This window comes from Balaenoptera borealis, assembly GCF_965194805.1.
Source record: "Balaenoptera borealis genome assembly, chromosome: 6".
NCBI classification, from domain to species: Eukaryota; Metazoa; Chordata; class Mammalia; order Artiodactyla; family Balaenopteridae; genus Balaenoptera; species Balaenoptera borealis.
The window spans coordinates 11,148,504-11,171,772 of NC_138863.1; the positions used below are offsets into that span (position 1 = coordinate 11,148,504).

The window sequence follows — 23,269 nt, forward strand, 5'->3', positions numbered from 1 at the left end:
AGTGTTCATCTTCAGAGAGAGTTTTCTATTTCCAGCAACAGATAAAGAAAAGAAGTTTTTTTAAAAATCTATTTTAAGCAATGAGAACTTCATAATGCTTTTTTAAAAATCTCTGCTTAATAAAAAGTATTTAATACATGGACTATTTGTATTAGAAAATTCTCAAAGCTCCAGAAAACCTCCCACCTCACCACCTTTAAAAACAAAAACAAAAACAACGGTTATACACATTGGCTCTGGAGCCAGGATATTCTGTCAAAAATCCAGGCTTCTCTATTTACCAGTCTTATTTCCTTCAGCTTCGCTTTATTTGCAACATGGGGATCATGACTGAGCCTCTTTCATAAATTCTTGGAATAAATGGATTTATACGAAATGGCATATTTATAAGCAGATGATCGACACTGCATTCTGCCCATCTTGCTTTATTTCGTTGGGTATCAACATACTACTTTCAGCTGGTCTTTTCAGGTACAGAGCTGTTTGCCCGCAGACCGCGGATTCCCGCCTCTAGTTCAAAGGTTCTGGAAGCTTGTAAAGAGCCCACACAAAACTTTGGGGCGGGGCCGCCGGCTCCGAGAAGGGCCGGCCCCGCCCTGGCCCCGCCTCCGGCCCCGCCCCCGCTGCTACCTTTAGAGCCCGGCTTCATCCTACCCGACTGCTGAGGGTGCTGGTCCCGGGGGCTTGATATCCCGGGCTGTGAGCGAGTTGGCGAGCAGAAATCCCCTCCTGTAGGTAAGAATGTCTCCACGAGGTAAATTAATTGAAGAAATACCTTCCTCCCTCGGTCGCCTCGCCACTCCTTCCCCCAGTCTGGGAGCTTGAGCCGGGGGGGGTACCTGCGCTGCAGCAGGCGGGTTCGGACTGGCCTGGGTTACATCCCTGGGCCCTTGGCGGACAGCCAGCTGCTTCCTGCTGCTTCTCCCCCCTCGGATCCATAGCTCTGCCATCCACAGTGCTGAGACTCGCCCAAGTAGGTTTGGCTAGAATTGCTACTTTCAACCACCTGGAAAAGCAGATTAAATAAAACCTGAATTCTGGTAAAGGGCCAGCATTCCCCATAGTTACATCCATGGTCACAGCTTTTAACTAAAAGGAAATCTTAGCGCACAATTCCAAATCCCCATCCAAGAATGTCGAAAAGGCCCTAGTGAGGAAAAGAAAGGGGACTTTAAAGGTAAGAGATCCGGGACCCTATTGAGACTACTTTAACTGAAATTTTAAAATAATACAGTCGTATCTTACGATAATATTTCTGGGAAGGATACCTAATTCATTAAAAACGTGTAACAATTACTTATCAAGTCCATGTTGCTGCCGTAAATATGCAAAAGGTTTGAGCTTGTGGAGTGCTTAAAATTTGAAAAGAGTGAAGGAAATAATGTTTTCTAAAAATACACAGAAGTGTTTTGCTTCTCCAGACAACAGAACATATTGGTGTCTCGTAAGGCAAAAGGTATGTTTTCATTAAGGTATGTATTTTAAACATGACGTATTTAAAACATGACTTCCAAATACAGACATAATTCCCTTTATTGAATTTTTTTTAATACATTTGCTCACTTCTGTGTCTCTGTGTCACATTTTGGTAATTTTCACAGTATTTTCACCTTTTTTATTATTATTGTATTTGTTATGGTGATCTGTGACTTTTGATGTTACTACCACCACTTACTGAAGCCTCCGATGATGGTTAGCATTTTTTAGCACTAAAGTATTTTTAAATCAAGATATGTACATGGGTTTTTTAGACAACGCTATTGCACACTTAATAGGATACGGTATAGTGTACACATAACTTTTATATGCCCTGGGAAACCAAAAAACTCCTGTGACTCGCTTTATTGCAATATTAGCTTTATTGGGATGGTCTCGAACCAAACCCACGGTAGCTGGGAAGTACGCTTACATGTTTTTTTTTTTTTCAAACTGTCTTAGTGGTAGCTGAAATGGACAAAAATACTAATTTCTTTCAGTCATTATTGGTTATGGACCAACAGTGGTTTCTCAAGGTTAGGTAATGGTAAATGCAATTCAAGCCTAAGTATTTAAAGATGAATTGATTTGGCTCGCTGCCCCTTAGCAGTTTAGGTGAAATTATCTACTGTGTACCTTTCTGAAATTACTGTCTCTGAACTATGAGGGCCCAGCTGTGTTCATTCTGGTTGGATATGCAATGTGTGCTTGCATGAGGGAGATGGGAAGGAAGCTGTATTGAGCGCCTCATATGGGTCAAGAACCAGATGGACCAGTCCCTGAAATAACCTTATGGGGTGGGTGTGATTATCCCCATTTTAAGAGGAGGCTGGAAAAGGTTAAATGCCTGCCATAAACGGGCGGGGCCAGGGGGAACATGGGCTTCAGACTCTAAACCTATGCTCTTTCCACAGGACCACACTGGCTACCGCAAACACAAACCTAGGGAAAAGAATTAAATAAAATATGTACAAAATAGATAACTAATGAGAACATGCTGTATAGCACAGGGAACCCTGCTTCACTTTGCTATACAGTAGAAACTAGGACAACATTGTAAAACAACTATATCCCAATAAAAAAAAAATTAAATAAACAAGCTTAATGCTGGGTAGTCTGCAGTGAGATGTCAAAAGATCAAAGCTCATTCGGTAATTTAACAACTAATCGCAAATCATTTAGATTCAGAAGAATAAATTGGAGGTTATTTGCATGGGCTGGAGGCACAGTGAATACTTAACAAGTATTAAAAGATACTTTTCAGAAAGAGATAGTCATGACTCTCATAGAGATTGAAAAATAAACACATGTTAAAGGTTTTATTAACTCCTTAATGAGGAAACTGGTAAGGCTGTTAGAACCAGATCAAAGGAGAATCCAAAGAATTGGTAACATTTACAGATCAGGAATGTTGAAATGGAGGTAAAACTGGTTTTCCACGGAGGTGAGGGGAAGAAGGCTATACCTTCCTTGGACAGAACTCATTTTCATGTCTACAGACAAGAGTTATTTCACATTGCCTATGAGTTACTACAATTACTGTGCAGAGTTGCAAAATAGCTCAGACAATGCCTAGTTTTTCCTTGAAGCACTTTTTCCCTCCACCTCCACCCCACCCCGTGCCTTTGACTAGTTACCACACTGCATTTCAGTGGTTGGATGTGATGGGGTGACCTCACCAGTGTGATGGTTTGATAGGCATATTGCTCCAGCTGCACCTAAGACCAGATTGATCTAAGCATAGACATACAGAGAATAAACTATCTGGGAGGGGATGATTAATTCCTCAGCATATGTTTCGTGCAAGTAAAAAAAGAGTGCCACCTGTGAAAAGATGGAATTCGAAGGGTATAGTTTAAAGGTCACTTGTATCTACTCTTGCTGTGGTTTTGACCAAAAGCAGAACTCTTCGAGCCCGCATATTGAATATCTGGACCTAATTACCTTTTAAAGTTGTGTGGAGCTTTGAAGTTATGTGTGTGCTTCATTTCAGGGATGATTCCACGGTTTTGGTTTCACTTAGGTTTGGTTTGGGGGAAGGGGGATACCTGAAGGATTAAGAGTGGGTGGTGGGCGAGAGGGCTACTTCATAGTTTCCTTAGATTCTAAGTCACTTCGTACAAAATTCTAGAGAGACTGAATTAGATTACTTTAGTAATAGCACTCAGAGGGAAGTGTTTTGTTATTTTTACCTCCCTAATCATCTGTGTTTTAGAGAGATCTGAATCTCTTTGTCTGTTTCAGTCAATGGCATTCTAAAGAGGGTGGCTACGGAAGAGGGTGGGTTCCAGAGTATGAAGCCATCAGAAGGGGGGTGAGGTTTGGTGCATATAAAGCCATTGCTCCTGACAGCTCCATTCTGAAGGAGGAGGGCTTGAAACACCAATGAAAGGAAGGGGCATTGTGACAGCGACTCGTATCGGCTGGCAGCAGGAAGGAGCCAAAGTTGGATCTGAAGGCAGGAAACTGGACTAAGTTCAGGGCACAGAAGGAACAGGTAACTCTGATTCTATCTGTATTATTTTGAAGGATGTTATATGTGCCCAGACTTACAAAGTTTGTTGGCCTGTCCTAGATTTGATTTATGGGCACTGGTTCCATTCTAATATTCTAGGACAGACCCAGTTTCAAAGATGATGTTCTTTTTTCGGATTAAATAGAGGCCTTGCCCCGATGTAGAATTTGGAAAAACCTTAGTTGTTGCACCAATAAGAAAAGTCCAGGGCTTTGGGGAGTCCTACACAGTAAAATGCTCTGATGGGGCGGAAGGTGTATTTCTTTTAACTGAGGTATAATGTATACACAATATAAAGTATAGATTTTAGGTTTGAGTGTTTATAATTGTATACACCCATGTAACTATAGCTTATCAAGATATAGGATATTTCATCACCCCCAGAAAATTCCCTCATGCCCCTTTACAGACAGTTCCCACCCCACCTGCCGCCAGAGGTGACCACTGTTCTGATTTCTATCAGTAGTGGAATCATATGAGGGTGTCCTTTTTGTGTCTGGATTCTTTTTAGGCAGCATAATATTTGAGATTTATTTTGTTTTATTCCGTGTATCAATGATTCGTTCTGTTTTTTCAAATTATCTTTATTGAGGTATAGTTTACTTGCGTATAATAAAATGTACATAAAATGCAAATGAGTTTTGACAAATGTAAGTTTGTAATCGCCGCTACTATCAAGATGTAGAGCATTTTCATCACTCCAGAAAGTTCCCTTGTATTCCACTGCAATCAGTCGCTCCCTTATCATCTCCTACCCCAGGCAACCACTGATCCAATTGCTATCACTACAGATTAGTTTTGCTCGTTTTAGAACTTTATATGTATTAATGGAATGTACAGTTTTAAGTCTTGATTCTTTGGGACAGCATAATGTTTTCCACATTCAACCAAGTTTTTGCAATAGTTCATTCCTTTCTATTGCTGATTAAATCTGTATTGGTTGCTTAAATATACAGCATTGTTTATTCATTCACCTTTTAATGGACATTTCAGTTGTTTCCCTTTTTTTTCTTTTGCAATTATGACTACTTGAACTTTCTTGTATAGATTGCCAAAAGGTTTTCCAAAGAGTTGGTACCATTTCACATTCTCACAGGCTACGTGTACAAACCCAGTTGCTCTAAATCTTCGTGAACATTTGGTATGCTAGTGTTTTTGTACTTAGACCTTCTAGTGGTTGGGAAGTGTTCTCTGTGGTTTTTCTTTCCAGTTTCTTAATGGTATCTCTTGAAGAGTAAATATGGTTTTTTTGATGAAATTCAATTTATCGCTCTTTTTCTTTTAAGTTGTGTCCTTGCTGTCACTGCAATGAAACATTTGCCAGCCCTTAGGTCACAAAGATGTTTTCTTCTAGATGGTACTCTATGATACTAGAGTTTATGATGTCAAATTAGTTTTTCTGCAGAGAGTGAGATAGAGATAAGTAAAATGCATTTTAAATACGATGAAGTCACAGCTAAAATGCAGTAGCTCACTAGAAACTGGTGCAATCACCCTGCAACCCTGATTTTGCAGCAGAGGACAGTAATTAAGCGATTCCCTGGAGTCCGTTCCCCGGCCCTTCCTCCAGCACTGCCTTGCCTTGACTTAAGCAGACTGCAGCTCTCTGATCTGGATGTTTTACTCAAAATCATATTTTCTTCTATTTTAGTAGTAAGTAGATTAAAAAGCATAATTCGTTGTTATACTCAATGAGCAAAAAGCGAATGTTTCAGTTTTCGGTGATTAAATTTTTGATTTGCTTCTAGCTGGTGAGGAGCTTGGCCTGGAAGTGTTGAAAACCTAAAAGGGGAGCTTGAGCTTTTTTGGAAAATGTAACAAATATTGGTTCTACCTCTGTTTTTACAAAAGCTTTGGGCCTTGGGGAGTGAAACCCTTTTGCAAACGTCATCTACTTGCCCCGCTGCCCAAGCCCTTTGGAATTTAGAGGCTGTGAGATTCATAATTCTATTAAATTATCAATCTCTTGCTCCGTTATTTGAGATAGGTGTTTTGACTACAGTGAAGGTTCTGAAAATTATGCCAGCCCACTTGCCAGGTGCTGGGCATCTTTGTCAGGCACCCTCTCCGAGATGAATGGAGTGATTAGTCAGGAGGGGTGGCTAGGGACTGGCTGGAGACCGAGGCTTCCAGATAGTTTCCTTCAAAATTATTAGCATCTCAGTGAGTTCTGGCAGCATCTTCTAAACAAGCGTGGAAGCGGATATGATAAAATGATTCCTTTCTGCTGACCTAGTCCCTTATACTCCAGGCCCTCTGTTGTGAGAACCATTGCAAAACCGCTTTTGGGGAAGGTCTTTGCTCTAATCAGGTCACCTTGACCCCTGCCTCAGGGAGCCCCGCAGCTCTGAAAACTTTGGCTCTGGGAGCAGAATTCCATCTCCTGGGAGTGGGTGTGGGGATGTGATCAACTAAGGTCCTTTTTAGCTAGGAAATCCACTCAGATCTCAGAGCCAGGAAGCCTACAGGTGTGCGTCAATTTCTACAGTTCTTGCTTTTTCATAGCTGCCTGTCCTATGCCACTGGAAATATGTATTTAGAAATTTGTGGCCATAAGAATTTTTGTGTATATATACACAGCCTATGGATTAGGAAATAGGACACTGTCCATGCCTGAAATTTAGATGAAGTCCAAGTTGTCATAGGCCCAATATGGGTCCCTGTGGTAGACAGGAATAATACATGAAAATTTTTATGTGCACAAACATGGAAAAGGTTTATTTCACACAATGAGTCTACAAGTTAAGACTAACTGAAGGACATACAGCAAAGTGGAGGGCTCTGGACTCCCTGGTAGAGGAACCAGGAAATGTGCATTCTAGGTTAACCTTGAAACTCACTCAAAATGGGATCCTGGCAACAAAGTCAATATTTTTGTTTGCTTTCCATTAAAAAAAAGTTTTTATTTTCCCCATACCATAGAATTATAATGACAAATGAACTTCTTTTGCAGTCAATATAAGAAAAATGGGAGTTTCAGGGATGATATTATAAATTAGGGAAACACTTAGGATTATTCCTAAAGCTATGCACATTCATATGGAAAAGAGTGTTGGCCTGAAACCAGTTGGAAAGATTTAAGGATGTGATTAAAGAACAAAAGAAATGGAAAAATTCAACAACATAGTAATTATTGGAATAAAAGAGGAGAGGAAAAACTGAACTCTGATACCAAGACACTAAAAACAGGTAAAAGGTTACATAGAAAGAAATTTTTCCAAGGCAGATGGAAACAACCAGCCCAACTTGATCATAGTCGAAAGTAAATGTTAATTTTTTTAGGAGATGAAGAAAAGTCTCTGAGCACCTCAAAATGAATTCAGATTCGAAGGGGATTGTTATGTTAAGAAGGTTACTGTCTCCACATACCCTGAAGAAAGGGAAGCAGCAGTAAAAATGTGGGACCTTCTAAGACTAGGTCCAAATTAGAGATAGAGAGACGCTGAAGACTTTACAGTAGAATATGAAGGATCCCTGGTGGGATGGCTGTGGACTTTAAAGAAAAAAAATCATTATTCCCCCTGCCAGCAAAAAGAGAAAGGAGCACATAGATCCCAAAGTAATTTAGGTGGGTCGCTTCCCATAGCAAAGGTGTTGGTGGTCTTTGGGGTTCGTTCCAGGTCACATGGGCTGGCTGGTCACCCCAGTGGTGCACAAGGCAGTGTACGCCCAGGGCCCGTGTGATGTGCCCCCTGTGTGTGCAGATAGCACAGCTGGGTCTCGCCTGCAGGGTAGGCGGAGCAGGGAGACTGCAACCTGCCTGGGGCCACCATGGCTCAGGAGTGACGCAGAGGCTAAAGCTCAGCGCTCAGCTGCTCCGTCTGCTGTGTCAGCTGGAGTTCGCCCTCTGAAGAGTGATGCAGCACATCTCAGGCCACCAAGGGAGTCGCTATGGTAGATGTAGCTGCTCCAAATCCCTGCTGATTCACACAGCCGCTCATGTTACTTGCGCCGTCTTCATTGTAGATTTCGAGTCACGGTAGCCAGATAGGCTGACTTTTGTTTGGAGACTGTCCTTTTTTTTTTTTTTTTTTTCCTCCTTTAACCTATTGCCTGCACAGTGTCCTCGTACCTTTTTTAAAACGGTGATGGAGCATGTGAGTAATATGTGAGAATTACTGCCACAGGAGCAAATTTGGAAAGGATTATCTTATTTGGAAAATGCAGAAAGGGGAAAGAAAAACATCTCCTTTCAAAAGTGCCAACTCAGAAAATCAACCTGATTCATGTCCTCAGGATAGATTCAATGAAGCAAAGGGAAGCTTAGAGTACTCTTTAGGAGGAGGATAATTTTATGGGGTTCAAGTGGAATGATAAGTGGTAAAGTAGCAAAAAAAACAGCCTGTTCCAGAATGGTGCGTTGCCCTGAAGGCTGTGGTCCTTCCAGATAGAATAGGTGTTCTATGATGACGTAAACAGGTGTGCTTATGAGGGATGTCATTCAATATTTAGTCTTATTCTTTCCTCTGAAACTTCTAACCCAGTGGCTGTATCCACAGTAATATAATGTACAGTGTGGCCATGTATATATACAGTTGACCCTTGAACAACATGGTTTTGAGTTGCACAGTTCTGTTTATCTACAGACTTTTTTCAATAGTAAATACTCCAGTAGTACACAAGCTGGTTGGTTGAATCCGCGGATCCAGAATCATGGATAGGGTGAAACTGCGGACACAGAAGGCCGACTATAAGTTATACTTGGATTTTCAACGGCGAGGAAAGTGGGCACCCCTAACCCCCCGTGGTTCAAGGGTCAACTGTATGATATATTCCAAACAGAAGCTTTGGAAAAAACAGGCATACCCTGCAGTGCGCTTTGATATTTAATGTTTTTTCTGAAACATTTTTTTTTTAATCCTGTTGGCAACCCACTAAAATATTTTGATACTGACAATCTGAAAAACACTATTCTAAAATAAATTTGAATTGGAATTTTGAGGATATAGCCAGGCACTCTCAACACAGTGTAAGAGGAAAGATTACTGACCTTGTAATTAGAAAAACTGAGTCCAAGTTCAGGTTTTAATGTTGGTTAAATGTGAAAACCGGCACAAATCTTATTGCCTCTGGCCCTCAGTTTCCTTATATATAAAACAAGGACAGTACCACCTCCTCTATCTACTTCACAAAATTGTCAAAGAAAAATTAAAATAATTTGCAGCCGCTGTGGAAAACAGTGTAGAGATTCCTTAAAAACTAAAAATAGAGCTACCACATGATCCAGCAATTTCACTCCTGGGTATATATCCGGAAAAAATGAAAACGCTAATTCGAAATGACACCTGCATCTCAGTGTTCATAGCAGCACTATTTATAATAGCCAAGACATGGAAGCAACCCAAGTATCCAGCAACAGACAATTGGATTAAGAAGATGTGGTATGGAACTTTCCTGGTGGCACAGTGGTTAAGAATCCACCTGCCAATGCAGGGGACACTTGTTCGAGCCCTGGTCTGGGAAGATCCAACATGCCACGGAGCAACTAAGCCCATGTGCCACAACTACTGAGCCTGCACTCTAGAGCCCACGAGCCACATCTAATGAGCCCGCATGCCACAACTACTGAAGCCCGCACGCCTAGAGCCCGTGCTCCACAACAAGAGAAGCCACTGCAATGAGAAGCCTGCGCACCACAACAAAGAGTAACCCCCACTTGCTACAACTAGAGAAAGCCCGCATGCAGCAACGAAGACCCAGTGCAGCCAGGAAGAAAGAAAGGAAGGAAGGAAAGAAGGAAGGAAGGAAAGAAGGAAGAAAGGAAGGAAGAAAGGATAAGTTAACGTGTTAAAAAAAAAAAAGATGTGGTATGTATATACACAATGGAATATTACTCAGAATGAAATACTACCATTTGCAGCAACATGGATGGACCTAGAGAATATTATGCTTAGTGAAATAAATCAGACAGAGAAAGACAAATACTATATGATATCACTTATATGTGGAATCTAAAAAATAATACAAATGAATGTATATACAAAACAGAAACACACTCGGACATAGAAAACAAGCTTGTTGTTACCCAAAGAGAGAGGGAAGGCGAAAGGGACAAATTAGGAGTATGGGATTAACAGATACAAACTACTATACGTAAAACAGATAAGCATCAAGGACCTACCGTATAGCACAGGGAACTGTTTTCAATATCTTGTAATAACCTATAATGGAAAAGAATCTGAAAAAAAAAATTTATATATATATATATAAACTTAATCACTTTGTTGTACACCTGAAACTAACACAATATTGTAAATCAACTGTACTTCAATTTAAAATTTTAAAATAATTTTCCAAATGTAAAAATCATAGAAAGAAATTGCATAAGTAATTTGATTATCATAGTCATAGTCATGACGACAGAAAGAGCAGCATCTCCTCAATAAGATAAAAACAAAAGATGATAACCAGTGCTTCCAAGCATTGTGAGGCCAGTAGCCTCAGGCTTCTCCAGTAAGAGAGAGAGGATTTGGGCGGGGCCCAGGTTGTTCGGTTGGAATCCTAGAGCCCATATTGACAGCGCTTTTTGGGGTAGCTGGCAAGGAAATGAGAAGAAGAAAATGTCGAGATGGTGGGCATGGTGCCACGGAAGTAGGAGGCATCTACCCCTCAGGGAAAAGTAAGATGTAAACTTGGAGCCAACAGACCCAACCCTGAACTCAGCTTTAACCTTTTTTAGCTGAGTGGCCATGAGCTCTGGGGAGGTTCAGTTCCCATGTCTGAGAAATTGGGGGCCATATATATATATATAAAATCTATTATATAGTTGCTTTATATAATTATTTGTCTCTAATCCTCAGAACAATCCTAATTTTATGTAAATTTTATATATAATATGTTGTATACAGATCTTCCTTGACTTACAAGGGTTAAGGTTAGGCCCCAATAAACCCATCGGAAGTTGAAAATATCCTAAGTCAACAATACATTTAATGCACCTAACCTACCAAACATCATAGTTTAGCCTCACCTACCTTAAACGTGCTCAGAACACTTACATTAGTCTACAGTTGGGCAAAATCATCTACTACAAAGCCTGTTTTATACTAAAGTATTGAATGTCTCATGTAATGTATGGAATACTGTACTGAAAGTGAAAGACGGAATGGTCGTCAGGGTCCAGAAAGGTGGTAAGTGTGTCGGTTGTTCACCCTGATGGCCTGGCTGAGTGGAGGCTGCCGCTGCCCAGCATGACGAGAGGGGATGGGACAGACCACGTGTCACTCGCCTGGGAAAGGATCAAAATTCAGAGTGCAAAGTACACTGTCTACTGAAGGCATGTCACTTCCGCACCATCATAGAGTCAAAATATCCTAAGTTGAACCATTGATAAGCTGGGCATTACTGTATTATATAATATATAATTATAATTAATTATATATCATATTATATATAAATATATTGTATTTTATATGTAATATGTAAATATATATAAATATATTTATGTAATATATCAACTATATATTATATATAACATAAATATATAAATTTATAAATTTTATAATATATACATTATATTTATATATAATATAAATATATTATAAATATAATATAAATATATGTTATAAATATATAATATAATTTGATATGACATAAATATATAATGAAATATATTAACATTATATTATAATTTAACATAATATATATACATGTATAATAAAAATATGTATGCATATTTAAATATATGTTAATCGCTGTGGTAACTGAAGGAGCCAGAGCCATTGTGCTTTGTTCAGGGCTGAACACAGACGCTGTTGGATAAGCAGTTTAGGTTGGATGGGACAGAACACATCACAGACGGAGTGCTGTGTGCATGTGGGTGGGGCAGGGCTGGAGACTCTTAACTGAAACGTCGGAATCCCCTGAGGATTCTTCCACCCGTCCTGGACTCTCCAGGGCCTAGAGGTCCAGCAGAGAATTTGGGGGTAATAGGTGTAGGTGTAGGTGTGGGAAAGCTCCCTGGATGATTTCCTCCACTTCCCCCACCACACTGTGGCGTAGAGCTGCTCAGCCCAGCACGTGGATATGGGAGGAGGGGTTCTTGGGCCTCTGGCATCGGACTCACTCAGCGCCTATAAATGCAGATGCCTAGGCCTCACTGTGCCTACTGAATCACACTTCAGGGCTGGAGTCCTGGAAGCCATATTTTCACCAAACCCCCGGTGAAGATGATGCGAGTCAAGTTCACAGTCTCAGTAACTAGCCAGGGTTGAGAAGGGCTATGCAGTGAGGCAAGTGCCTGACGAGGAGACCCTGGATGGGGGGTGGGGGAAGGGAGAAGTACAACCAGACATCAGCAGCCGAGAGTCTCCGAGTCTCCCGGGGGGGCAGCAGGCAGCGGGCGGGGACAGGGGCCGTGGCCCTGAAGGCTGAAGCATCGCCACCAGGTGGGACAGGGTCTCTGAAAGGGTGTAGGAGCTCCTGCTCCAGCTAAACCAGGACACTCCAGCTGCTCTACTCAGTCCTCCTCCGTTGAAGGACTCCTGCTCCTGTTCGCTTAGATGCCTTCTCTCATTTTCTCTGGCAGAAAAACTAGCTTTGGAGCATGTGTCTGTTTCTGTGGGAAGGGGCTGGAAAAGGAGGAGGGAAGGAAGCCAGCACCCTTGGGCTCACGCGTGACCCCCCCACCCAGGTGTTTCTCAGTTGTTTTCAGCTAAAGCCAGACACCCTCCCTCATTTTCTGCTCATTAAGCCCGAATCACTGTGGGGCCTGCCACGTGGAGAGCAGACGGAGGGAAAGTGACACGTCTGAGCTGCAGCTCTGTGCCCAGCAAGGGCCAAGCCCCTGCCAGGTATCCAAGCCCTTGGTGCCCGCAAAAAGCCCACACATGCAGGTAGCATTGTTATCCCACTTCACAGACGAGCAACTGAGTGCAAGGTGCTTGTACACTTGAAAACCTCCTTGACCTTTACCTGATGCTACTAGGAAAGGCCCTCAGGAAATCCAGACAGAGCTTTCCTGCTTCGCAGAGGTTCGTCCCCTTCCTTCTACGAGACTTACTGTGTGAAGAGCTCTTCTAGGCACAGGGATAGAGCAATGACCCAAACAGACAAAAGGCTCTGCCCTCCTGCTTACATATACTGTCTTTCTCTGCTTGACCGTCCCAACTAAATCCAATGGGGCAGCACTATTAGAACAGTTCTGTCTATGGCCCTGGCATGCTGAACGCACCCCATCTCACCTGATGTCGGAAGCTAAGCAGGGTTGGGCCTGGTCGGTGTGAATACTTGGGTGGGAGGACAGTTATCAGATGCAAAGATAGATGATCCAGGGGTCTCTTAGCAGCCCAGGGACCACGGGCATAGTCCTAGGTCTCTGAGATGCACAGAGAAGACAATGACTTGTGGAGTTAGTGCACAATCCATGGTCAGCAGATGGAGAGAATGTTCTAGATGTAGAGTCAGCAGATGTCACCCCATTAAGACTACCCTTCGAAAGATGGCCAAGCCTCAGTAATTGCCTACCCAAGGCAGCCCTCTCTATACGAACGTCACTCACGAACGCTGGTAGCAACTCAGGAAGAAGATAACGCCCGTGCGTTCTAGGCTGAGGCAGGAGGTGGAGGACCGTCAGATCCCATAAGCTCTCGGCAAGAAGTGCACGTTGTCGCGTTGCTCACATTGTTGTAATCCACTTCCATATCCATATCCTTCCCCTGATCTCTGTGCAGCCTCATCAAGGGTTTTGTTGACAGAAACAAACTGATTTAACTTAAGAGAGGAACCTCGCAGCTGTCTGGGACCACCTTGTGAATGGGTCGGGTGGGTGGCAGGCCAGTGGTGTGACTCAGCAGGTCCCCCCACCTCCTCGGCCCCTAGCAGAGCTCCCACCCCACCCAGGTGACTGGCTCTTCTGGAGCGAGCATCAGCTCCCCTCTCTCTGGCCCACTTTCAACCTGTAATTGCCCCGGGAAGCTCTGGGTATTAAGCCATACTCTTCAGCATGAATGTGTTCCTAAAAGCACTTCCCTCACTGTGGGGAGAGGATGTCATTCGGTTAATAACAGCAGCCAAGGAAGAAGGCCACCAGAATGAGGCCAAGTGGAGCAGGTGACAGGACCCTGGAGCTGGGAGCCAGGAAGACCTGGATTCAAATCTTGACCATGTGGTTTGAAGCCCGTTGTTAGACTTCTTGGATCTCCCATATCCTCACCTGGGAATTTGGGAAATTATTGTGTGTTATAGTTATGATGAGGATTTAGTTAGATTAGATACAGAAAAGCATCATACAGCAGGTTCGTTTCTTTCCTAGGACTTATCTCGAGAACTTAACCACGCCCAAGACCACCAAAAAATGTGTCCCCTTTACAAAGTAAAGCTTGATCCAAAATATGAAGGCATGAGAGTGAGTTTTCCCGTTGCACATTGTAATCCACATGAAAAAGCAAGATGTTTTCAAACGTGGCCACCATAAAATAAGGGCTTTGTTGTTCTTGTTTTTCTGTGCAGTGATAGATGAGGAGTTTTTGTCTGAAATTTGAAGTTCAAGCAATTTTATTTCTGGGTTAGGAAAAAAGTATGAACTGAGTATGAACTGTTAATGAGCTACCTGCCCCACTGAGTAGTGTGAAACTTCAGACTCAGAGACGAGATGGGCCCAGTCATAAAGAAAAGCGGAATAACAGTCTAAGACGCGATGCCTTCTATTCCCAGCCCAGAGTTAGCACCAGGATGGAAAAGGGGGGAAATATGGAAAAGATGGCAAGTCAGAGCTTTATCCAGTTTAATTTTTTAACTGAAGAATTATAAATTCTCAGATCATAGATACCTAACAAAAATAACTTGGAGGTCTATTATGTGTCAAGCACAACACTAAGCACGGGAGGGTCTGATGGAGGGAAAAGGTGAAAATAAATACATTCAGTGTATTAAGATTTCTGAGTCAGAAGTTTCCGTGCAAAATAAAGTGTGCAGACAGAGGAAGCCTTGACCAACTCAGTCTCTGTTCTCTTGGTTTTGACCTCCTAGAAGGTCATGTCCAGACAGACCTCGTTTTATTGCACTTGACTTTATTGCCCTTCACAGATGCTGCAGTTTTTACAGATTGAAGGTTTGTGGGAACCCTGCCTGGAACAAATCTATCAACACCACTTTTCCAACATCATTTGCTCACTTCGTGTCTCTGTGTCACATTTCAGCAATTCTCACAGTGTTTCAAACTTTTCCATTTTTATTATGTTTGTCATGGTGACCTGTGACTAGTGATCTTGGATGTTAACATTGCAAAAAGATGACGAGTCGCTGAAGGCTCAAATGACGGTTAGCATTTTTTAGCAATAAAGTATTTTTTAATGAAGGTACGCACATAGCTTTGTTAGACATGATGCTGTTTCAAACTTAATAGACTACAGTACAGTGTAAACATAATTTTCACATGCAGTGGGAAACCAAAAAATGTGTGCTATTTGCTTTATTGTAATATTTGCTTTGTTGCAGTGGTCTGGAACCAAACCGGCAGTAACTCTGAGGTATGCCTATACACCAGTAATTCACTAGCCAATGTTTTACTTACTTTTAAACATCCACTGGCCCATTGTTTACCAATTATTAGTAGCTACTTATTACCATGTTTATGACGGAGTGCACTAAAGAGGTGGGACTCTTCCCCCAGCAATAATGAGTAAGAAGTTTGTTGGCAAAGGAGGGTTGACTGATTCTCCTAAGGAATATTTGAAAGCAGTTATTCATCACTCACCTTTTCAGGTCAGCTTCCGATGGATGAAACTTTGTCCTTTCATTAAACATTCAGAAATGAGCTTTTCATAACATCCAGGATGCCAGAAGGAATAAACATCAGTTCATTTTTGTTTTGTTTCCATTTGATCAGCCATGAGTTGTTTCCAAACTTCAGCGAGCCATTCCTGGATTTATCCCACTGTGATCCTCTGCCTGTTTGGATTTTTCTCCATGATGAGACCCTCAGAACCCTTCCTTATGCTGTATTTATCTGGACCAGATAAAAACCTGACCAGTGAAGAGGTGAGCTAATATACATACTTATCTTGATGTGGTTTAATCTTACAGGACTCGAACAAGGACCTAGAGGGAGGTTTTCATTCAACTGGAAATAAGATTAACACACTGACCTCAATGAATCCCATCTTCATAGTATGTGTTATTTTATAGAACTGTTCAAACTACTCTTTCCTCCTCACACTTGCTAAAATGGGAAACCAAAACACATTGCATATGTAATAAATATTTTCACTTTTATAGACTTCTAACATTAGGCTTAATGCATGGGAACATGTCAAGTCTTCATTGATTCTATTATACTAATCCTAAGATAAAATCAATGCCAGGCACAAGATCTAGTCCTAATAAACTTTTAGCCTGCTGGGGTATAAGCAGAATCTGTTTAAAAATTGTAGCATTTCTTTAGGACACTAACTCAGTTTCGAAAAACTATTTATCATCAGGTGAGACATTAACAGCTTTATCTCCCAGCTTTATCTTCCCCAGAAGTCCCAATTCTCTTACTCAAAGTATCCACCTCTTTTTTTTTTTTTTTATGACAAGTGCAACAAGAAAGTGCACTGACCCAGTCGGAGAATTACCCTGGACTGGTTTTATAGTCTCCAGCCATAGCTAAGAAAACACTGTAGAGTGTGTGGCTTCACCTGAAAGGCTCACTGATGCTGCTTTATTTGGTGATAAGGTGGTACGGACGGAAGGGCAAGCTTATTCTGCCGTAGTGTAAAATCACTTAGGGGCAACTCTGTTTCAAGGTTTCCCAGATGGAAGCATGTCACTATTAAGACAAAGCAAACACCAGATAGATGTCCAGAATCAACCAGTGAACCCCAGGGGTCTGCTTCCTTAACCACTATGGACCAGCTGGACCTCAAAGGTGCAGCGCAGTTACATTAGCCTTTCAAATCACTGAACTTTCCCCTGTCATTGAAATGGGAACCCACTGAGGTTGCTGGAGAAAGGGGGGGGTGGCGCACAGAACAAAGTCTAATGCAGCTGACCTGCACCTGTACCCATCATGCCCCAAAGATCAACAACTTCTTCAGTCCTTTCTGTGAATGGACCTTGAGGTGCTATGCATTTCTGACTAAATCCATGAGATGACCCATGTTAAACTGAGGCCAGAACTGAGTAAGCAGAGACAAATCAGTAGAATTGGAGGGAAACGAGGTTGGGAGCCCAGCAATTTGGCCAGGAAGGAGATGAAATGCATTGCTTGTTCCCACACCGTAATTCTGCAAGATGATTTACTCTGTGCTGTCTTCATGTGTGTGTTCATCCAGACTTGCAAGGGCTGAGATTTTTGTCATAATGATGAATCACATAAAGATAAAGGTTGCTGGATTATTCTAACACTGTAGCTGCTTTATCTAGTGTTGTTAATCTCTGAACAAGAAGAGAATCGTACTTTTTAATAGCCTGAAAAACCCACAAGTGTCTGTTGAACAATTTTTAACTAGTTTACAGGCACACCTCAGAGATATTGCAGGTTTGGTTCCAGACCGCCGCAATAAAGTGAACATTGCAATAAAACAAGTCACACAAATTTTTTTTAAATTTCCCAGTGCATAAAACAGTTATGTTTTCACTATACTATAGTCTATTAAGTGTGCAATAACATTATGTCTAAAAAAAGTATATACATTAATTAAAAAATATTTTATTGCTAAAAAACCGCCAAAACAATTACAATAGTAACATCAGAGATTACTGATCATAGATCACCATAACAAATATAATAATAATGAAAAATCTTGAAATACTGCAAGAATTACCAAAATGTGACAAAGACATGAAGTGAGCAAATGCTGTTGGAAAAATGGTGTCAATAGACTTGCTCAGTGCAGGTTGCCATAAACCTTTAATCTGTAAAAAACAAAACAAAACAAAACAAAACACGGTATCTGCAAAGCACAATAAAGCAAAACACAATAAAATGAGGTATGCCTGGGCTCTAGTGTACATACTATTATAAATTTAATATAGTTCAGTTTGCACATTAAGCCAATATCTTCTACTGAGATGCATGTAAGTATATGAAGTGGGTTTTTTGGGGGGGTAGGGGGGAGCTCTCCTTTCCTACTGGTTTCCTTGAAAATCAGTTTTCTATTGTGCTTTCTCATAATATGAAGAATACCCTATTTGATTGGATGCAGAGTTTTGTATCAGGCAAGCGACATGTACCTTAGTAATACACAAATCTGAGAAAGGTAGCCCTCCTCACTTCCTGGTGCTTCATGGTCACAGGATCCATTTTTCAACTCTGCAGATCACAAATGAGATCTTCCCCGTGTGGACATACTCATATCTGGTGCTGCTTCTCCCGGTGTTTATCCTCACCGATTATGTCCGCTACAAGCCAGTCATTGTCCTACAAGGGATTAGCTTCATCATTACCTGGCTGCTGCTGTTGTTTGGCCAAGGAGTGAAGACCATGCAGGTTGTAGAGTTCTTCTATGGGATGGTCTCCGCCACCGAGGTGGCCTACTATGCCTACATTTACAGCATGGTCAGCCCAGAGCACTATCAGAAAGTGAGCGGCTACTGCAGGAGTGCCACGCTTGTGGCCTACACGGTGGCCTCAGTGCTGGCCCAACTCTTGGTATCCCTGGCCAACCTATCATACTTTTACCTCAACGTCCTATCCTTGGCCTCTGTTTCCATGGCCTTCCTTTTCTCACTTTTCCTACCAATGCCTAAGAAGAGCATGTTTTTTCATGCAAAACCCAGCAAAGAAGCTCCTCCAAAGCCACCAGGAAAGGATGCTGTCTTAGAGGAACCTCAAAAGGATCACGAACCGACTGGACAAGTATTCACTGTTTCAGGGAACCCATATGATGGCCAGTGGAGCAGCCCAAAGCCGGAAAATGTAGCTTTGAGAGTTTTTGTGCAGTGGTTACAAGATTTGAAGGAGTGCTACTCCTCAAAACATCTTTTTTACTGGTCCCTATGGTGGGCTTTTTCCACAGCAGGTTTTAACCAGGTTTTGAACTATGTTCAAGTCCTGTGGGATTACAAGGCCCCAGGCCAGAGTTCTGTAATATATAATGGAGCAGTAGAAGCTATTGCAACCTTTGGAGGTAAGTAAACTTTGATCTTCCTTTGATGGGCTACCCCCCACTAAGTTCATTTCTCCAGTTGCTAAATTCTCCATGGTGGTAAATTAGGTCTGTTCAGAAGGCATATTAATCTTTTTCAGGAATAGAAGGCAGTGGGGCAAAAAGAGGGACATGACATTTCTATTTGATGTGTTGCAGTCACTGGTAACTCAAGAGCTCAGAATTCAGCACCAAGTGATAACATTCTAGCCAGATTCCTAAGATTCCATTTCATCATCAAGAAAAGTGTTAATAATGCCCCCTGTTCTTTCAGGATTGTTTTTAATATCAAAGAGAAAATAGGCATCTTGCATATAAACAAGGTGTTTTTATTATTTTAGAAAATGAACTAAACTATTAAGACTTCTAAATTATCACTGGAAGGGTTTTTGTCAATAAAGATTTTGATTTAGCTAGTGCCCGCCTTTAAGCAATTCCAGGCTCTACACCACAAATTTTCAAAATTAGCTTTGTTATGAGATTTAAATCAGAAGTGGAAGATATTATGTGAGTCAGGATTCTAATATCAGAGGGAAATCTGCCTTTGAAGTTCCCTCTACAATAAATATTTATATCCTGGTTAATGGAAGCTTAAATTCAACTAAGACTTTGAAGGTATTTTTCTAGGAAATAGGAGATTTCCACACCCTTTTTTACATAAATTTTCAGAAATCTCATGGGGTGTCCGTTTTATTATTGTCTCCCTTTTAGGAGATTTCAGTTTAACTCCTGGCAACCAAGACTGTACTAGAATTAGTTCACTGAAATTATCTCTCCTACATTCCAAATTCTGGGAAGAAAAGTAACTTTATTTCTTTTGCAGTATGGTTCTTGCCTAGATCATATGTGGAAAAGTTAATCAAATCTCAGTAATTTGACACATAAATATCTCTCACTTTGTTAAAGAGAACTATAATTACTAACCCTAATTACTGTCAATTATTCAATCTCTTAAACTCTGTAAATTGTTCACCCAAAACCTCAAGTAAATTAAGCCAGATCTTGAAGACATTAAGACGGAGATTAGAAGTAAGATTAAGAAAGATTAGTAATAAAGACTAAAACTTACTACCTGATGCAACGTATCTGTTACCTATCACTGAGGAAAACAATAAAGAAAGGCAAATATGAACAGGCTAGATGTACTGCCAGAGCAGTTGTTTCACCTTTATCTATCCCTGCCCTGAGCATGTTGTATTAAGTGACTGAGTTTATGTATCATTTCTCCCCACTCTGTGTGTGGTTAGGAACCTTTCTAGTCCCTCTGCATAGAACAGTGCTTGGCATGTAGTTGATGCTAATTAAAAGTGTGACAACTAAATGACTGAAAGAATAGAAATTAAAGAGAGTAGCCAAAGGAAAACATGCTTGAGAAATGGATAAATCCCCATTTAGGTGGATCACACTATTTTCACGAATTGGGAAAGCAATATGTTCATCTTTCAGAATTACCTGAGACCTGAGTTCTTAAGAGAGCATGTTGATATTTCCTATGGGCAAAGTCAATATGTTGGATCTTCCTTAATGTTTCTTCTTTAGGGGCCCTGGCTGCCTTTGCAGTGGGTTTTGTGAAAGTCAACTGGGATCTTCTGGGAGAGCTGGCTCTGGCCATCTTCTCGGTTGTCAATGCAGGCTCTCTATTTCTCATGCATTACACGACCAACATATGGGTATGCTATGCTGGCTATTTGTTATTCAAGACTGGCTATATGCTTCTTATCACCATAGCAGTGTAAGTATTACTAAGCATCTCTTCCCACTCCTAAAACTAAACCATATTCTCTTTTCTGCATTCCTATAATTCTTTTGAGAACTTTGGAAGGATTTTAATCAATTGCAATATTAAATGTTGACTACTTCATATTAAATTAGGCACAATTTAGCCATCTTTTCACTTAACTGCTCACCGAATATTGCTAATATTAATCAGCAAGGAAAACAAGTTCTGTAAGTTCATAAACCAAAGACAATGACACATTGTCAGGTTGTGATTTTTATTTCAAACAGTTTGCCAATTTGCACGGTGTAATATAATTTGATTTTGAATTAATTTGATTTTGAATGATTAAGTTTAGATTACACCTCTGATTTCACTTGAGTTGCTTGAGTAATTCCAGGCATATACTTTTATATGAAACAAAATATTCTCAGCAAGTTGGATAGTGAAAAAAGTAGATGCAAAGATTACAAGAAACTATGAATCCCAGAGATCATTTTTTTTAATGATTAAAAACATTTGGTTCTATATATAAGTGCAGAGAAAGCTGACTATAGGATATATGCTTTGGTATTAACCAAAAGAGATAAGAAACATTTGAATTTCAAATCACATGAATGAAGTAGAGCCAAAAGCTTTATAAAGTTTTGGGTTTTAGTCTGTGAAAAATGTTTGATAAGTAACTGACAAAACACAGAAATGTGGACCCTGAGAAAACATCATGAAACAAAGGAAAGAGATGAAACTTGAAGCAAGTTCATTTTTTTCACCAAATGGTATCTGTTTAATGTATCAAACTCACGTGTCTTGAGTTTTTTCTAAGGCGAGTATTTTGTTAAGGTAGGATGACATTGTTTCTTTTCATTTTAAGAATATTCAGAACCCAAAGCCTTTACCTGCATTCCAAGGAAGAACTATAAATAACATATATCTGCCAGTCTTTCAAAAGTGCTTTGTAATAAGATTTCAAAATCTATATAATTATAAAAAATAAGTTAATTATAGATTCACTCAGTTGTACCACCAGTCAGGGTCTGGATCTTCCAAAGAATAATTGACCTACCAAACTTTGAAACTGTCAGTACAGTCAACAATAAAGAGAATAACTCTCCAAAAAATTCCTTAGGTTGGGTGTTGCTGAATTTCATAAAAATTCACTGTGAAACTGTATCTAAAATCAGATAGCATCCCATATTCTCAAGTTATGAGAATTAGAACATTTAGGTTTAATTTCTGGAAGCATTAAATTGGATAGGAGGAATTTTGCCATATTTCCTTTAAGTATATTTTAATTCAGCCTTTAAGTATAAATTTTTTCCTTGCTCTGCCCGTTTGTCTATACTGGAGGAGATTTAGACCAAAAGTGCTGTTAACAAGACACTGCTTTCTCTTTATTTTCTTTTAAAGATAAGAATCCCATGTATGTTCTCATTAAAAATCTTATTCTATGTTGAATGACAGGTTTCAGATCGCAGTTAATCTGAGTGTGGAACGCTATGCCCTGGTGTTTGGAATCAACACCTTCATTGCCCTGGTGATTCAGACCATTATAACCGTGATCGTAGTAGATCAGGGAGGATTGGGGCTGCCAATCAGCATTCAGGTAAGCTGCAGAACTTCCATTTTCCTATTCACGAAGTTGGGGGGATGTAGAATAACTCAAAGGGTCATCTCAAAGGGTTTTTCAACCTTACCACTGGCAGTATTTAATTTCTTGAATTTCTTGGCTAGGCAAATTTTAAAATAAACCATGCCTTAGGACTTCCCTGGCAGTCCAGTGGTTAAGACTTCACCTTCCAATGCAGGGGGTGCAGGTTTGATCCCTGGTCGGGGAGATAAGAACCCACATGCCTCGTGGCCAAAAAACCAAAACAAAAAACAGAAGCAATATAGTAACAAATTCAATAAAGACTTTTAAAATGGTCCACATCAGAAAAAAAAAAACTTAAAAAATAAAATAAAGTAAAATAAGCCATGCCTTTAACTATTAACTGTAAAACCAAGTAGGTTTTGAGCAGTAATCACTATAGGTTAGCATTTGCCTTTGGTCCATAAAACCCCATCAGGTAACACTCTTGCCTTCATGTCCCCCTTATGTCTCCTCTTTCCCCTGTGGTCCAGTACCACAATTTACTAAGATGCAACTGGGGAGGGGTACGTAGCTGCAGAGTTCACTTCCCTTTTAAGTCTCTCAGAGTACTGAGAGACTTAAAATTAGTCCAATTTCACATTTTACATGTGGATCTGAAAAAAAGGGGATAAGGCAGATAAAAAGTAACCTCAGTGTCGAAAATTCATTCCTGGAGACATTACATCATATAGCATTGCACTATCCTCCAAACAGAGACACGTAAATCAGTGGGATTTAGTGTTTTTTTCACTATTGGTGACATGTGCTAGAATTTGAATTCAAGCAACCCTGACTCCAGAGCCCACACTCTTAGTTACTGCATTGCTTACCCTTTCATGCCTGGTTCTTCTAAGAGGGGA

At 40.7% G+C, this 23,269-nt stretch overlaps 1 protein-coding gene across 5 annotated transcripts in view; it reads left to right on the plus strand.

Moving 5' to 3' along the window:
* Positions 1-619: 619 nt before the first annotated feature.
* The window catches only part of SLC19A3 (solute carrier family 19 member 3), a 33,295-nt gene continuing 10,645 nt past the window's right edge, over positions 620-23,269 (plus strand). For 2 of the 5 annotated variants that reach the window (XM_082396257.1, XM_082396253.1), the window contains exons 1-5: positions 620-735; positions 15,819-15,970; positions 18,234-19,044; positions 20,602-20,794; positions 22,241-22,382. In XM_082396257.1, the coding sequence (XP_082252383.1) occupies positions 15,821-15,970; positions 18,234-19,044; positions 20,602-20,794; positions 22,241-22,382 (1,296 nt within the window). In that variant the 5' untranslated portion in view covers positions 620-735; positions 15,819-15,820. Of the gene's footprint in view, positions 1,178-3,423; positions 3,974-11,812; positions 15,695-15,818; positions 15,971-18,233; positions 19,045-20,601; positions 20,795-22,240; positions 22,383-23,269 lie in introns of those variants that run through there. The other 3 variants (XM_082396254.1, XM_082396255.1, XM_082396256.1) reach the window with 3 other exon arrangements.